Source organism: Lactuca serriola, chromosome 1 (genome assembly GCF_051521515.1).
Source record: "Lactuca serriola cultivar US96UC23 chromosome 1, Lser_US96UC23_V15, whole genome shotgun sequence".
Lineage (NCBI taxonomy): Eukaryota > Viridiplantae > Streptophyta > Magnoliopsida > Asterales > Asteraceae > Lactuca > Lactuca serriola.
In genome coordinates this window covers 21,442,590-21,460,366 of record NC_136408.1, presented here as the reverse complement: position 1 = coordinate 21,460,366, position 17,777 = coordinate 21,442,590, and the positions used below count along the sequence as shown (strand labels likewise).

Here is a 17,777-nt window from a genome sequence, read left to right as displayed (position 1 = left end):
TCATTAAAAACATTAATATATTTGAAGAGATTTGTGATTTAAATATAAAAAGTTAATATAAATGTTATAATAAATGTTTTAGTGTTTTTATGTTATTAAAAGTTAGTTGTAGTGTTTATTCATCAATTTTTTTATTATTCGTTGTATATATATATATTTTTTAATACAAATGTTATAGTAGATGTTTTTATATTTTTATGTTACTAAAAATTATAGTTCATATTTTTGTTCATACATTTTGTTACCCGTTATATATAGATTATCATACGTTTGATATACAATTTACACAATTTTAAACGGTTTATAAAATTACCAATTAATTGTATATATCACAATGACTTAAAAATTAAAACTATAATCATCATATCATATCATATCATATCATATCATATCATACTATATTATAAAGGAAGCATTTTTTCTTTCACCACATTCATTTGAAACTCCAAACTTTTCATATTTCCATACAATATACTTAATTTATTAACTAAAATATGCTTTTAGTTGTAAACATTATCATAAATGGAAGAATTTGTGACTTATCAATATGATATACTTAATTTGTTAACTTTAATATATAGTTAAATAAATAACCTACATTAATATATCAAATAAGCTTAAAAATTTAGTGTGAAATTTAAAACCTAAAGTAAAATATCAAATAATATTGTAAAAAATTCAATATATATCTTTTTAACATAGTTAAAAGGAAAACATTAAATATAATAATAATAATAATAATAATAATAATAACAACAACTAGATGCGTCTCCCCGCGTTGCGGGGGTTGGAAGCTGTTGCTTTTGTGTGCAACTATAGTTCATTGGCTTAATTGGTAGTAACAGTAAAGTATGTTGGTATTATCTGCAATTCGCCAATTTATGTAAGGATGTAATAAAATAGAAAAAAACTTTTCGAAATATGTCCGTGATTGACAATATATAAATACGTGAAAAAGATTTTGATATCATGTATGAATCCCAGAAGTGCTACATTGGAGAAATAGAATGCATTGATAAAAAAAATTAAGGAAATTAGGATTGTCTGACCCATTGATTTTTTAACTAATTCAGAATCCTCAATAGTTGTCATTTTCAACTTCATCCATTTTTGCTTTTGTTCATCTACATGCTGCAATGGCTCTTCGTTTTGTTGTTCTTCAAGGTAAGATTTAAGAAGTGCTTCCAACTTTTCATTTGATGGTCCTTCTGATAAATGATTCAAATGAATCATACCTTCATGTAAGACCATAAACATAAAAGAGTTGTTGGGACTCTTCACGATAGGGAGTTGCCATTCAGATTCCTATTAGTTAAACATCCAAGGATTTTAGGAAAGGATCCATTTATATCTGATAAAGGTTTATGGCCCTTTCTTCCAAAAAAAAGTGTTCGTTAAAAATATAAAATTCAATTACAAAGATAGTACACTATATGCTAATCTTACCTGTCTACATGACGCCATTCCGCTTTTACAATCTTTTCTTGCGACAATGGAGAAGCACCAAATGACAATTCTGCCCCTATACAACTTAAATCATATTTGTTTCATGGTAGTTTGGCTGCAGAAACAACACCTCTAGCTGAAGATAAATCTTATCTTTCTGAACAGATGCTCAATAATCTCTATGAAATTGTATTGTTTTTGCAGCCAAACTACAAAAAGAAGCATACTTCGTTTGAGATTCATTGGAAAACCTTGTAGTGACCGACAATGACCACAACAATCTCCCTATACAGAGATTTAATGAGCAGATTCACATTATTAGAATTATAACAAATTTTCTTACCTTGAAAAGCTTAGTAGCATAATATTTAGATCGGTTATATTCTTCACTTCTCGGAAGATTGCACTTATGTTAGTTGTACTCACACTAAATAAAAAAAGAAACGTAGCTACCTGCCCACCCTCAAAATGGCCAAGGCTTTATAATCACGTATAACTCGGAGGCCGGATTGTGCTGGATTCCTGCATATATAAGCTGACCATACCATTATAAATTAATGCCACAACTATTAAATAATGAAATGACGTATACTAAGGCATTAAGGGCCATAAAAAGTTGGAAAATATTACCTCATTGCGTTTAATCCGGACAACATAAACTCTGCTACCTGAACTGCACAGAAATTACATGAAAACATTAGAAAACAAAAACCCATGATAAAATCTGAGCATACACATTCATATCAGATGACACACACATACAAAGTGGATCAGACATACACACATCCAAAATTTATTATGCATCAATAAGTACTTTTCAACATCAAAATTCAAATAAATTTTGAAAAAAAAAGAATCATAAATCATCTCTAAAAACACATATGCTTGTCAAAATAGAAAAAAATGGACGTGCCGCCTGAAATATATAAACGAAAAGGGAAAATGAATGTTTATATAAGATTAGAATTCAATTTAATAAAAAATAAAAAGTAATATAACAAATCTATCTTTGCGGCCTTGACATCATCCGAAGGATTGTCCCCATCCATGCAAGCGTTGCCAATATTTATTGCGATATCACATGGGCGGATACGACTTTTCAGCATTCCCATCTAAACAACAAAGATAAAAATCATGATTTAATAGTTTACAAACGAAATGCAATCGATTTCCGTTAGAAAACAAATTACAATAGACAAGTTACAAACTTTCATAACAGGGACATACTTGTCGTTTAACCTTCGGATGTTCCCCACAAACTTAGAACAACTCAGGTGGCTCAACCTTAAAGTTTCCAACAGGGACAGAGTTGTCATTTTACATTCGTGATTCTTGGTTAAATGTTCAAATACCTTTGTGAAAGCTACCACCGAATTCAGCGTCTCTTCTTCCTAAAAGAATTTGTGAATCAGTTTTAAGTAAACGAAAATCGAAAATGGGCCATATAGTAACATACAAAATTTTAGTGGTATTTAACATTTTTTAAAACCTGTAAAGTTATTTCATATCGTTATTAATTTATTATGCTTTTACCATTTTATATGACAAAAAATGAAAAAAAAAATCAACTTTAGACTAAATCATAAGGCATAGACCAGTTTCGTAATTTACTTTTCTTGTTCCCAAAGTGGACATAACTAATACATACAATCTGTATACTTTTATAGAAAAATCATATCTAAATTAAAAGATGGTTCATATACTTTTGTTATTAATGCCAAGGCGAAAACAGCTTCGTATAAAATATATGCGAACCAGTTGGAATTTGAATTCACATAGAAGTGATAAATAACTCAGAAAAATATAAGACACATTAAAAGTTAACCCATTTTTTTCAGTGAAGGTATAAATAAATTCATTGATGTTTAATTTCTCTACTTACTACTTAGGACTATGGGTATGAGGGTAGCAACTTAATATGAAAGTATTCGGAGGTGACATAGGATGAATTATGTAAAGTTTTAGCTAGCATTTTCGATTGATCTTGAAAAGAAGGATTCACTAACCTTCCCAGAAGCTGTGAGGACCATCAAAAAGTTATCCATGAGCTCTCTTAACTTCTTCCTCAACTTAAAAAAAAATAATTAACAAATCATTAATTATTAAATGAAAATTGACATACATTGATATGTCACCTGTGCAACCAAACCAGCAAACTAAGGACGCAATAAGATACGAAACTGCAAAACTGAACGCATATAAAGAATAAGAAACTAAACTGAATCGTAAAAAGACAAAAATACCCTTGCTAGTACTATGGTATACCAAATTACCAATAGTACCAGGTCACAAAATGGAATACAAAAATACAGAGTCATAAGAAGGGAAAGACTATGGTTAAGGAATGGGCTGTAGAAGCACCAACAAAAGATGGAGACATCACTTCTAAAGCCACATATGACAAGTGAAGTAAAGGTAGGCGGTGGAAAATAGCAGGTGGAGCGGATGTGAGTGGGAGGAAAGAAAGAAAATGGGAAGAAAGATCATACCTGGTTGCTTAACGCTGGTAAAATGATTTACAGATAGAGACTGGAGATGGAATCGTAGACGACATAAATGGGGTTTAGATAACATCATGAGATCAGCTTCCTCGTTCGACTGATTTCATCGGTTTGGTATTGAAGTGACAGAAGGCTGACATGGATGTTAAATACGAACAATCGATTGGGTCATCCTACAAAAGTGGAGTGTAATCGGGTGAGAGGAGCGGAGATATATGGGTGAAACGTAAAGCAGGAAGAGAATCGGTGATGATGAGAAACAGTGGTATGTATTGTGGGTATTGAACTGAAGCGAAGAGGGCTAGTGGTGATCGATGGAGCTAACCACGGTTGAGGAATCCAAAATAATCCACTGAAGCCTAATCGAATAGAAAAACCCCTTTAGGTCGATCTATGCCCTCTGTGAAAGGAAGAAAGAGAATGAATGGTGGAAGGAAGAAAGTGGAAGGTCGTAAGAATTAAAGCTAAAGCAGTGGTGTATTCAGACTATGAGAGACTATGAGGCAGACACGTGTAAGGAAAAGAGTAAGAAAATTAAATGTTGATCACACATGGTGTACACATCGACCCAACAACTGACCACCCAAATGAGGCAAATTCAGGTCCATAAAGAATTGAGAAAATGATATAAAATGCCCCCACAAAAAAGCAAGCCGAAATTGCAACAAAAAACATAATCAAAGGACCATTTCTGCCAATCCCTTAGCCACTTTACTGTAGCTAAGGGTGTTAGCTAAGGGTAGAGAATTTTAATATATAGTATAATAATAATAATAATAATAATAATAATAATAATAATAATAATAATAATAATAAAATAACCTAAATTGATGAATCGAATTAACTAAAAGGTGTCTGGAAACTATATTTTAACTATATATGTTTAACCTGCGCCGCGCAACGCGCGAGAATTCGTGTAGTACACTTATAAATGAAGCATTTTTCTTTTCACCACATTCATTTGAAGCTCATGCATTTTTTTTTCTTTCACCACATTCATTTCAAACTCCCATGACCTTTCAATTTCTTTCTAATAATAATTACAAGTTGGTTAATAAGGTTAAATAAATATCAAACCTAAAGTGTAATCATATATAACTAAATTTCAATATTAAAATAATATATTTATTCTACTTATAAAGTTATGTTTTTTAACTTTTAACATATTATATTTAATTTATTAGTTTTAATATATTGTTGGATGTAATCCATTATCATTTTAAAGATATAATTTTGGGACAATTAGTATAAAATACTTAAATTATTAATTAAAATATAACATTACAGGGTCAACATAAATATAAATTTTAGTTTAACTTAAACAAATCAAAAAAGACTTTGTAAATAGTTAAAAGTGATAAATGGTACTGTCTTTCCAATAATGATTATAAGTTGGTTATTAAGGTTAAATAAATTTTAAATCTAAAGTATAATCATAAATATACTAAATTTCAATTTTAAAATAATATTTTTACTTCTACTTATGAAGTTATGTCTTTAACTTTGAACATATTATACTTAATTTATTAGATTAAAATATTGTGTATTTAACCATTATCAGTTTAATGCTACAACTTTTGAACAGTTTGAAGAAAAGACTTAAATTGTTAATTTAAATATAACATTGTAGTGTCAACTTAAATATAAATTTCAGTTCCACTTTATAAATCAAAGATCATTTTGTAAATATTTAAAAGTGATAGATTGTAGTAATAAATGCAAAAACTAAATTGTAATATTAATTTATCTAAAATATTTCCTAAAGATATTTTTATAACCGTTGAAAGTTTTAAAATAAGTACCTTAAAATAACTTACAATAACAATAGTTAAAAATAATTTTATATAAATGATTATACTGTTACCTTTAAAATAATAAAAAAAAACAATGTTTGTGGTTTTAAATAATTATAATGATTGAAATTTAAACATTAAGCAAATAAATTTTTAAAAATTAATTAAGAATAACAACAAGTATAAATAACATTAAATCGTAAATTATATCTAATTTTATTCATGTGTAACTCACGGGTAGAAGTCATTTATTTTCTTTCTAATAATGATTATAAGTTGGTTACCAAGATTAAATAAATATCAAACCTAAATTGTAATCATATATAAACTATATTTCAATATTAAAATAATATCTTTACTTCTACTTATAAAGTTATATTTTTTAACTTTTAACATTTATACTTAATTTATTAGTTTAATGTATTGTTGGATGTAAACCAAAATCATTTTAAAGCTACAACTTTTGAATAATTTGTATAAAATACTTAAATTATAAATTTAAATATAAAATTATAGGATCAACTTATATATAAATTTTAGTTTAACTTAAACAACCCAAAAAATATTTTGTAAATAGTTAAAAGTGATAAATTATAATGTCTTTCCAATAATGATTATAAGTTGTTTTATAAGATTAAATAAATATCAAACATAAAGTGTAATCATATATAAATTAAATTTCAATATTAAAATAATATATTCACTTCTACTTATAAATTTATGTCTCTAACTTTTAACATACTATACTTAATTTATTATATTTAATATGTTGTTGTATGTAAACCATTATCACTTTAAAACTACAACTTTTGAACAGTTTGGACAAAATACTTAAATTGTTAATTTAAATATAACATTATAGTTTCAACAAAAATATAAATTTTAGTTCTACTTAAAAAACTCACTGAATATTTTGTAAATAGTTAAAAGTGAAAAATTGTAGTGTCAAATGCAAAATCTAAATTATAATTTCAATTTCACCAACATATTTTCTAAAGATATTTTTATAATCGTTAAAAGTTTTCAAATAAATAACTTAAAATAACATACAATAACAATAGTTAAAAATAACTCTATATAAATGAATATATTTATATCTTTAAAATCAAAAAAAGAATGTTTGATGTTTTACTTAATTATAATGATAGAAATTAAAACATTAAGGAAACAAATTTAAAAAAATTAATTAACAATAACAACAACTATAAATAACATTAAATCATATATTATATTTAATTTTATTCATGAGTAACTCGCAGGTAGGAGTCATTCAAATGATTGAGATTATGCAGTTATAATAGATGTATATATTATCATATAATTTAAAATAATCAATATATTATATAAATTTAGTATACAAAGTATTATATCAAATTTAACTACAATGCTATTGTTAAATTTAAAAAAACATATATTTTTAAAATTTTCAACTAAATAGGTGTTTCCGCGTAACGTGCAGGCATTCGCCTAGTATCATATCATATCATATCATACTATCATATCATATTATATTATAAAGGAAGCATTTTTCCTTTCACCACATTCATTTGAAACTCCCATGTATTTTTCCTTTCACTACATTCATTTGAAACTCCCATGACTTTTCAATTTCTTTCTAATATTAATTATAAGTTGGTTAATACGGTTAAATAAATATCAAACCTAAAGTGTAATCATATATAAACTAAATTTCAATATTAAAATAATATCTTTACTTCTACTTATAAAGTTATGTTTTGTTAACTTTTAACATATTATACTTAATTTATTAATTTTAATATGTTGTGGGATGTAAACCATTATCATTTTAAAGACACAGTTTTGGAACAATTTGTATAAAATATTTAAATTATTAATTTGAATATAACATTACAGGGTCAACTTAAATATAAATTTTAGTTTAACTTAAACAACCTAAAGAATATTTTGTAAATAGTTAAAACGGATTAACTGTAGTGTCTTTCTAATAATGATTATAAGTTGGTTAATAAGGTTAAATAAATATCAAACCTAAAGTGTAATCATAAATATACTAAATTTTAACACAAAACATTTTTCTTTTCACCACATTCATTTGAAACTTACATTCATTTTTTCTTTCTCCACATTTATTTGAAACTCTCATGACTTTTCAGTTTCTTTCTAATAATGATTATAAGTTGGTTAATAAGGTTAAATAAATATAAAACCTAAAGTGTAAACTATATAAACTAAATTTCAATATTAAATGAATATACTTTCTTCTATTTATAAAGTTATGTTTTTAACTTTTAACATATTATATTTAATTTGTTAGGTCTAATATGTTGTAGTATGTAAACCATTATCATTTTAAAGCTACAACTTTTGAACAATTTGTATAAAATACTTAAATTGGTAATTTAAATATAACCTTACATGATCAACTTAAATATAAATTTTAGTTCACCTTAAACAACCTAAATAATATTTTGTAAATAGTTAAACATGATAAATTGTAGTGTCTTTCTAATAATGATTATAAGTTGGTTAATAAAGTTAAATAAGTATCAAACCTAAAGTGTAATCATAAATAAACTAAATTTCAATATTAAAATAATATTTTTACTTCTACTTATAAATTTATTTCTTTAATTTTTAACATATTATATTTAATTTATTAGTTTTAATATATTGTTGTATGTAAACCATTGTCAGTTAAAAGCTACAATTTTTAAACAGTTTGAAAAAAATACTTAAATTGTTAATTTAAATATAACATTACATGGTCAATTTCAATATAAATTTCAATTCAATCTAAAAAACCCTAAGAATATTTTGTGAATAGTTAAAAGTGATAAATTATAGTGTTAAATGTAAAAACTAAATTATAATATCAATTTAACTAAAATATTTGTTAAATATATTTTTATAATCGTTAAAAGTTTTAAAATAAGTAGCCTAAAATGACTTACAATAATAATAGTTAAAAATAACTCTATATAAATGATTATATTTTTAACTTTAAAATAAAAAAAAATTGTTTGATGTTTTAAATAATTACAATGATAGAAATTAAAACGTCAAGCAAATAAATTTTAAAAAATTAATTAACAATAACAACAAATATAAATAACATTAAACCATATATTATATTTAAGTTTATTCATGATTAACCCACGGGTAGAGGTCATTCAAAAGATTAATATTATTCAGTTTTAATAGATATATATATTATCATAGAATTCAAAATAATCAATATATTATATCAACTTAGTATACGAATTATTATATGAAATTTAACAATATTATTTTTATATTAAAAAAACATATATTTATAAAGATTTCAGCTATATAGATGTTTCTGTGCAACCTACGTACATTCGCCTAGTGTTTCTAATAAAACCCGTTGTAACTTTTGAATCTATATTAATAGTATTTGTATTTATTGATGGAGATAGTATGACTGAATAATTTGATTTTATTGAATATTGCTACAAAACATATTGCAATAAACTTTTATACGAAAACCATTGTTACATAATTTGCTAGATAATTTATTGCTATGGAATTTTCTATGAACTCGTTGTTATGGAACCCATTCCTATGAAATAGTTATGGAAAATTTGTTACGAAATTTGCTAAAGAAATGCAATGAAACTTGAATTGCGCACAATGAAATAAACATCATATATTAAAGTTGATACAGAACTATAATCATGTAAAAGTATATTCTGCTACAAGAAATATAGCTATGGAATTTCATTGATAAATTTCTTAGTAGATTCCATATTATTTAGGTTTAGCTATAGAATTTTAGTTTTTTAGTATGAAATTTTTCTATAGCCAAATTGAATTTTTTGTTGTAGTGAATATGAACAAATACATAAACAACATTTAACACGAGAACAATAGATGATGTGAAGGACTGAGACTGAATGATCCATCTACGTCTTGCAAACTTTATTTTACAATTCTTCATACATTTTCTTATTCCTATTAAGTTAATTTTGAAAACATGATATTCGAAACTGTTGTCACATTGTGGTCCCGAGTCTATCATAAAGTAATGAAGAAGACTTTTTGATAAATTATGAATTATGATGTTGTTGTATTATTTAATTTAATTATTGGTGGTTTGTAAATTTATTTCTTGTTGTTAAAGAAAAATAAGTTCCTTTAATTCCAAGACAAACAGAGGACACAATTGTGATCAACCTTTTTTTATGAAAGAAATAACCAAATTAGTATACTTGAATCTTCTTTCCGAACGGCAATCATCGATGATTGTAGCATATCTTCGAAATAGATCATCCATCATGTCAGTCCCAAGATGGAAATGACTTTCCAACATTGGCTCCACCACTGCTCGAATAGTCTTAGCCACACGATGGCCAGTTGACTCCTTAAGGGTTCTCGAGTCACTAACATCCCATTCAATCTCAAACGCTTTAACACCACACACTACAAATGATCCTTCTTTGTCGACCTCACGTTCCACTTCTTTCGCGCTAGGTGCATAGTAAGGAGCATTGAAGGAATCTATCATCTCCTTTTCAACAAGTCCCTACAACAATATATACACATACCAACTTTTTAGTATAACATAAAAACCGAAGATCCTGGTGTGCATCACTACTAGAATTCTTGGCATTAGATACAGACTGAAATAGGAATTAGGGACTGAATGATAGAAAATTAACAACGTATCTAATTCCGTTGCAATTCTTTCAATAAAATCATGTCTTAATCTGTTTCTAATCGTCCAATTTTGCTACAATTGAACATGTGGTTGATGCATCAATTTCTAGTAGCGTGATTAAGAGAGAGAAATGTACATACATCGGAGGCTAAGCTCATTAAAGCACGGGCTAGAAGTTCCCATTGGTAGCAAGCCTCCTCTGCAAAAGGGTCAGGAGACATCCGACCCATGAACGACAAAACCATTCGTCCCTTGATATTCATTTCTTTGGCACGCGATCTCAAGAACAACGAGAAATCTTCGTGAAACTGTTGTTGGTATGCTTCTATGACACTCGCGGAGCTACTCTTGGATATGTATATCTTCTCTTTATTCAAATGGGTTCCAGAACTAGCTCCTAAACTTGCTGGTACCTAATCAAATTAATTTCGGAGTCTTTACATATATTACGAATCTAATTAATGGACAAAATCAAGAACATCACTGTTTCGTCGGTTTCTCTATTTTACTAAGGAATTTTTTTTTTCATTCATGTTAATGTAATAAAGTAATTCTAATTACTTTTAAAGAAACTGTTATTTTTCTCTATTATCCGATAATTTAAACATATAAAAAACAAACATTTATCATCTATCGCTTTACCCAATAACTTTTTCTTAAGAAAAACTAAAAAACGATGATATTAATAATCATAATAATACTTATAGTTATCATAGTAGTAACAAATAAGAAATCATAACAGTTATTATATCCATAACTATAACAACACTAACAATAATGATGAGAGTTGTAGCTAGTATAATTATCGTTTTGTTCAAGTATAATGATTAATTTTACTAATAGAGTTAAGTAATTAAATTGATAAAGTTGTAATTAGCATATGATTTTGTTTTCCCGTATTTTACCGATATTAGTAGCCCGAAGGAAATAGTATTTTCGAATGATAAAATTAATTTAATAGTTTAATCAAGTTGAAATACTTAATAATTAAATAATAATTAAACAGATAGTGCGAACATTCCTACATCTTGATTTGTATTAATCGTACGTTATGTATTATGAGTGTATATAGTACTATGTGGTTCCCATGCAAAGTAGTTGTGGATGAGTGGTCCAATAATAAATGTCCCCTAAATCCTAATCATACGATTTCTGAGTACTACTGTTTTGTCTCTCGACATCGTATACTTCTGTTTGGTCTCTCATCGTATACTTCTGTTTGGTCTATTAGAATATGTACGTTTCTATACCATGACCTAGCTACTTAGTAATATATTCTTTCTATGTAACAAACCTTACTCGATGATCAAAGTTTGCATTGTTAAATTAAGACCAAACCTGAGAGAGCCAGTGGAGGCTCGACGAAGAATGGACAAAGTGAAGACTCCGGACAGGAAACAACCTGCCGTAAAACGAACCAGGCACACCCCAAACGTAACAGCCTTCATGAATACCATAATCATCCTTCAGTTTCTTGTAAAGCTCTGGCAATAACTCAAACACATGGTTGAAGTCATTGCCAGGGAGATCGTTCAGCAACACCTTTAGTTCAGGTAAAGATCGACCCATCTGATGGCAAGTAGCATCCACCGCATGGATCATCTGAGAGACCACGGTCAAGGAGTTGGGTCCAGATGAGCACCCTAGGTCCGCAAACCCCATGCTCTCCGGCTGTATCTCCCTCAAGATATTAACAATGGCGGCTTCCACCATTAAATTAGCAACTGATATTATCTTCTTCTGCGATCATTTCTTCATGTAAATTGTAGGTACAGCATAAATTCATGAAAAGATTTTGATTACTAATTATGTAGGGTTAGCTACTTACCTGAACCACCGAGTTATTGGCGTAACTGGTCTCTCCTTCTCCTTTGTTCATGTGAAGAATTTGCATGATTTGTTTGTTATTATTTTGAATGGGAGCAGAAAGAATAAAGCTAAAGTTGATGAAGCACCTGCCGGAATGTTGGGTATATATAGACGAAGATGCCAAGGAACTTGTGGTGCTCCGTGTTGTTTTAAATTTGTGACCATACAACACTCCTAAACTTGAGACCGACTTTATGCATGTTACAAATTAATTAAGTCGTGACAAATGCATGTGACATCAATAGCAACATTACGATTTTGTTTTCCCACTACAAGAATAATCTGTAATAGCAGCGACGCCTTTAGCAAACGGCGACGGGGACTTTTAGCGGCGACAAAAACAAATGTGTTTTTTGTCGCCGTTAAAAGACCCAGTCGCCGCTAAAGACGTCGCTGCTAAAGGCTTGTTTTGACGATCCGCATCATTTCAATCTCATCCGTCGATTTAAGAAATGATCCTACGACTAGGATGACATAAGAAATCCCGCGTTGTTTCCCTTCGGTGTGTCGCTGCTAAAGAGTGTGTGTCGCCGCTAAAGGCTTGTTTTGGCGACCTGCGTCATTTCAGTTTCATCCGTCGATTTAAGAGATGATCCAATGACATAGAAAACCCCATGTTGTTTTCCCTCCCATGTGTTGCCGCCAATGAGTATGTGTCGTCGCTAAAGGGCGTCGACAATAAAACCTCTCTCTGCTCTATTTTTCCGTGTTCTCCCTTCTTGCTCACCATTGTTGCCGACCTCATCGGAATTTCACAAAGAACTTCGCAATTCCACCCATTTTTGCTCCATTTTCTCCTTATCCTTTTCCTTTTCACTTCTCCTTACTAATTTCTAGCATTGATGTGTATTTATATGTGTATTTTGTGTTTGTAGATATGGATGTGTATTTGTATGTATATGCGTATTTTGAATGTATTTTATGTATGTATATGTTTTTTTTGTATGTACAATCCTATGTATATATGTATTTTTATGTATATATATGTGTATTATGTATGTGTATGTATTTTCGTATGTATATGTGTATTATGTATGTGTATGTATTTTCATATGTATATGTGAATTTTGTATGTGTATTATGTATGTATATGTGTATTTTGTATGAATAGAAATACATATTAATAGCAGCGACGAATTTAGTGGCAACGGAGAGCATTAGCGGTGACGCAACTTTAGCGGCAACAAATGGAGCATCAGTGGCGATCAATGGAGTATCAGCGACCACCCTTTAGTGGCGACATGTTGGAACTTTAGCGGCGACGCCTGTCACTGGTAATACTCTTATTTCTTGTAGTGTCCTACACTAAAACAAATATATAGCTCATTATTTTGGTTTCCAGCTAAGCATGATCCATGATGTATACGAAAGGACTTCTAGCCCAAGGCACAAATAATGGAAAATGACTGTCGATGATAACTAACTGTTGCGTTTGTTCTTATTTGGTCATTTTTCTTTTTTTGGTACTTAATATATCATCGAACTTGTTGTTTGTGTTCACCATAACTCTTTTATGACCTGTGATAGTCAGTCAAAGGGTTTTGGTGAACACAAACAACAAGTTCGATGGTATATTGAATACAAAAAAAAAAGGAAATTAAAGTGACCAAATGAGAACAAATGCAACAATTGGTTACCCTCCTGATTCATTTTTCCTTTTACTTATTTACAGCAAATCTCACGTCATCTCCTGCTAATATTAATGATTTTATGAGATTCATTATTGCTTCTCTTCAAAACATAACCTACAAAAGAATATTATTCATACATGTACAACTTTGTAATGCACTTGAATATTTATTAGGGGAATCTTGACTAAGAAGGTACATTTCATGACTACATTTACATTTCCAATAAAATGATTTATCGTATCATGGATTCTAGACAAGTCTACAAACTAGTCGAATCACAAGTGCTGTGATTTTTTACTTTACTTAACTTTAAGATCGAATTTGTGGGACAAAATACAACATTAATATTTACAATATCATGCAACTTTTGCAGACACATCACCATAACATACCTTAAAGTAAACATTTATGCTGATAAATATACCTCTCATACACAGTCATATCATTTTGCAGAGAGGTGTTGACAGCTAACCACATTAAACATAGCATAAACCATGTTTTAACGAAGTTACCCTTCCGAAACGCTCTTCATATACATTATGGCCAAAGAAGGTTGTTGTCTTTGATAATTTTGTAACTTTAATTTCATTTAACTTTTCGGTGAAAATGACTCAGGAGGATAACCAACTGTTGAGTTTGTTCTCATTTGGTCCATTTCCTTTTTTTGTACTCAATATACCATCGAACTTGTTTTTTGTGTTCACCATAACCCTTTAACCGGCTATCACAGGTCAAAAGTCGGTCAAAAGGGTTATGGTGAACACAAAAAAAAAAGTTCGATGGTATATTGAGTACAAAAAAAGGACCAAATGAAAACAAACACAATAGTTAGTTACCCTCAAAAGTCATTTTCCCCAGAAACAACCCTTAGCCATATATAGTATGAGATACCAGTAATATATATATATATATATATATATATATATATATATATATATATATATATATATATATATATATATATATATATAGCAATATGTTGCTGTTACTGACGCTGCTGCTGCTGCAGCCACCGCATCCGTAGCTGCTACTAGGCCACAAGGAGGTGACTCGTTGTTTTTTCAGGAGTTCAGCAACACGAAGCCACCAGAGTTTGATGGGAAACAGGATCCGATTGCTGCTATGAGATGGATCTCCGACATTGAGGGGTGTTTTTACAGGTGTTCATCCCCCGAGCACCTGAGAGATCGGTTTGCACTGAACCAGCTTCGCTTGGGAGCGAACGACTGGTGGAAGTTTGTCACAGCCAGCTTTACTCCTGCAGATCATGCTGCAATGACATGGGAGAGATTTACACAATTGTTCCGAGACGAGTATGTACCCCCGGTGGAGAGGGAACGGTTAGCCCAGGAGTTTTTGTCTCTCAAGCAGAAGACAGAAACGGTGACGTAGATCACGAGGATGTTCCATAAAGAGGGTGTTGTTTTTCCTAAGCACGTATCTACTGAGCAGGCACGAGTGAGCCGATATCTGAGTATACTGAGGAGGGATATACAGGACTTCGTGGCGAACTCATCATACCGGACATTGGCTGAGCTTTAGACCAATGCCAGCAGAGGGATATTGAGCTAGAGTTGAAGACCGAAGAGGAGAAGGAGTCTCGGGGTAGAGACAGGAGACCGATACAATCGCAGCCGACGACGAAGCGGGCAAAGCCCACTAATATGAAAGTTGGGGGCCAGAATGGTGGTACTTGTGGCAAGTGCGACAAGAGTCACGAGGGATCATCTCGGGCAGGGATTTGCTACAAATGTAGCAAAGAGGGGAACAAGGCGAAGGATTGCCCCAATGGGTTTGCAGTTTACTTTCACTGCAACCAGACCGGCCATCGGAAGGCTGAGTGCCCCCAACACATTCAGGGATCAGCCCAGGGTTCTGCACCTGCTACTTTACGTGCTACTGATAGTCGACCAATGAAGGTCGAGACGCCGAGGGCTCATGCGAGAGCTTTTCAGCTGACAGCGGAGGAGGTCCGCGCAACACCTGATGTCGTGGCTGGTACGTATTTCCTTATTTATATTATTTTGAGATTTATTATACTTATATTGTGCTGTATATAGGTACTTTTCTTGTGAGTTCTGAACCTGCTTTGGTGTTATTTGACTCGGGTGCGAGTCGATCCTTCATGTCTTTAGCTTTTAGTCGTCACATCAGTATCAGACGTGAGGCGTTGAGTCGACCTCTGAGGGTTTCTATAGACGACGAGCATGCGGTTTTTGCCACTGATGTATTCTAGGGATGTGTACTAGAGATTTTTGGTGTTGAGTTAGCAGATGAGATTGGACCTATATAGACTAGGGGAAAGACAGTCTTGGGGGTCCCCAAAACAGAGTGAGAACTAGCCCTTTGAGGAGCTCTCTAAGCTGTCTAACTCGATAGACCCGGTGTCGATAGCAATGGGTGATGTATGTGCCATAGTGGGCATCGATTGGTTTAATCGGTTTGGAGTTGTGATCGACTGTGAGCGTCAGATGGTGACCATACGAGACCCTAGTGGGGGAGTCCTTACGGTGTATGGCGAGGGTACCAGATCTGGATCAGCTTTCTACTCTGCTGCCAGGGCAAGATAGACTCTACAATAGGGTTGTATAGGCTTTTTGGTATACGTGATGGATATGCGGGTTGCTACACAGAGGCCAAGTTCTATCTCTAATGTTCTGATAGTGTGCGAGTTCCCTGATGTTTTCCCTGAGGAGTTGACAGGTGTGCCTCCCGAGAGGCAGGTAGAGTTCCGGATTGATTTGGTTCCGGGTGCGGTGCCTATTGCCAAGGCACCTTATCGCCTTGCGCCTCCTGAGATGCAGGAGTTATCCTCACAGCCCCAGGACTTGTTGGGGAAGGGTTTTATCAGACCAAGTAGCTCACCGTGGGGAGCACCGATCCTTTTTGTCAAGAGAAGGATGGTTCACACCGGATGTGCATCGATTACCGGGAGTTGAACAAGCTGAAGGTCAAGAACCGTTATCCACTACCGAGGATCAACGATTTATTCGATCAGTTGTTGGGGCATCTTGGTTTTCCAAGATTGATTTGAGATCTAGATATAATCAGATGAGAGTTTGTGAGGAGGATATCCAGTCGATGTCCTTTAGGACTCGTCATGGGCACTATAAGTTTGTGGTTATGCCTTTCGGACTCATCAACACACCAACAGTGTTCATGGATCTCATGAACCGAGTGTGCAGGCCCATGTTGGATTGGTCGGTGATCGTGTTCATCGATGATATTCTGGTATACTCGAGGACCAGATAGCAGCACGAGGAGCATCTTCGGGAGATTCTTGGAGTACTGAGGATGGATAGGCTTTACGCCATATTCTCAAAGTGTGTTTTCTGGTTATGAGAGGTCCAGTTCCTGGGGCACCTCGTTAATCAGAATGGGATTTTGGTCAAACCAGCCAAGATTGAGGAAATTATTTTTGGATTAGGTGTCTAAGCCCATAACTATAGTTTGTATGTACTTGACCCGAGACTAGTATGGTCCATTTGGGTTGCCTTCACCAGAACAATCTGATAGGATGGATATTTGAGAAAGATGCAATTTATGATTTATTACTATATTACAAGTATAATATATTAATTGTAAAATCATATTAATTAAATAGTATTGATCAAGAATTAATTTGGAATTAAATTTGTGATCAAAAGAGACTAATTAAAGTAACGGGGACTGATTATGTAAATAAGTGACATATATATTGTTTGGGCTATTGATCCATGATAGGGTAAGCTTATGTAAGTATCCATGAAGAGTTAGCCACATGAGATATGGATCATAACCCAAGTGTATGGATTAGGGTTTACCCATGACTCTTGGAATCCTACAATATATATATATATATATATATATATATATATGTGTGTGTGTGTGTGTGTGT

At 31.5% G+C, this 17,777-nt stretch overlaps 1 protein-coding gene and 1 long non-coding RNA gene across 3 annotated transcripts; both read right to left on the bottom strand.

Annotated features, from left to right (window-relative positions):
- Window positions 1–957: 957 nt before the first annotated feature.
- Window positions 958–4,368, bottom strand: LOC145067733 (uncharacterized). The gene is made up of 6 exons (XR_013688875.1): window positions 3,936–4,368; window positions 3,453–3,515; window positions 2,674–2,837; window positions 2,077–2,558; window positions 1,447–1,981; window positions 958–1,305 (listed from the first exon to the last, which is right to left on the bottom strand). It is a non-coding gene; the product is annotated as an uncharacterized LOC145067733 (long non-coding RNA).
- A 5,259-nt stretch (window positions 4,369–9,627) lies between these two features.
- Window positions 9,628–12,388, bottom strand: JMT (jasmonic acid carboxyl methyltransferase). Of its 2 annotated transcripts, none has more exons than XM_079015986.1 (4): window positions 12,229–12,388; window positions 11,739–12,140; window positions 10,541–10,813; window positions 9,628–10,265 (listed from the first exon to the last, which is right to left on the bottom strand). In XM_079015986.1, exons 1-4 carry the CDS (start codon window positions 12,292–12,294, stop codon window positions 9,912–9,914), a joined length of 1,095 nt encoding a protein of 364 aa, XP_078872112.1. In that variant the 5' UTR covers window positions 12,295–12,388; the 3' UTR covers window positions 9,628–9,911. The 2 variants fall into 2 exon arrangements, with proteins under 2 accessions (XP_078872112.1, XP_078872049.1); XM_079015923.1 differs by having other exon boundaries at window positions 11,739–12,152; window positions 12,229–12,325.
- Window positions 12,389–17,777: the final 5,389 nt, after the last annotated feature.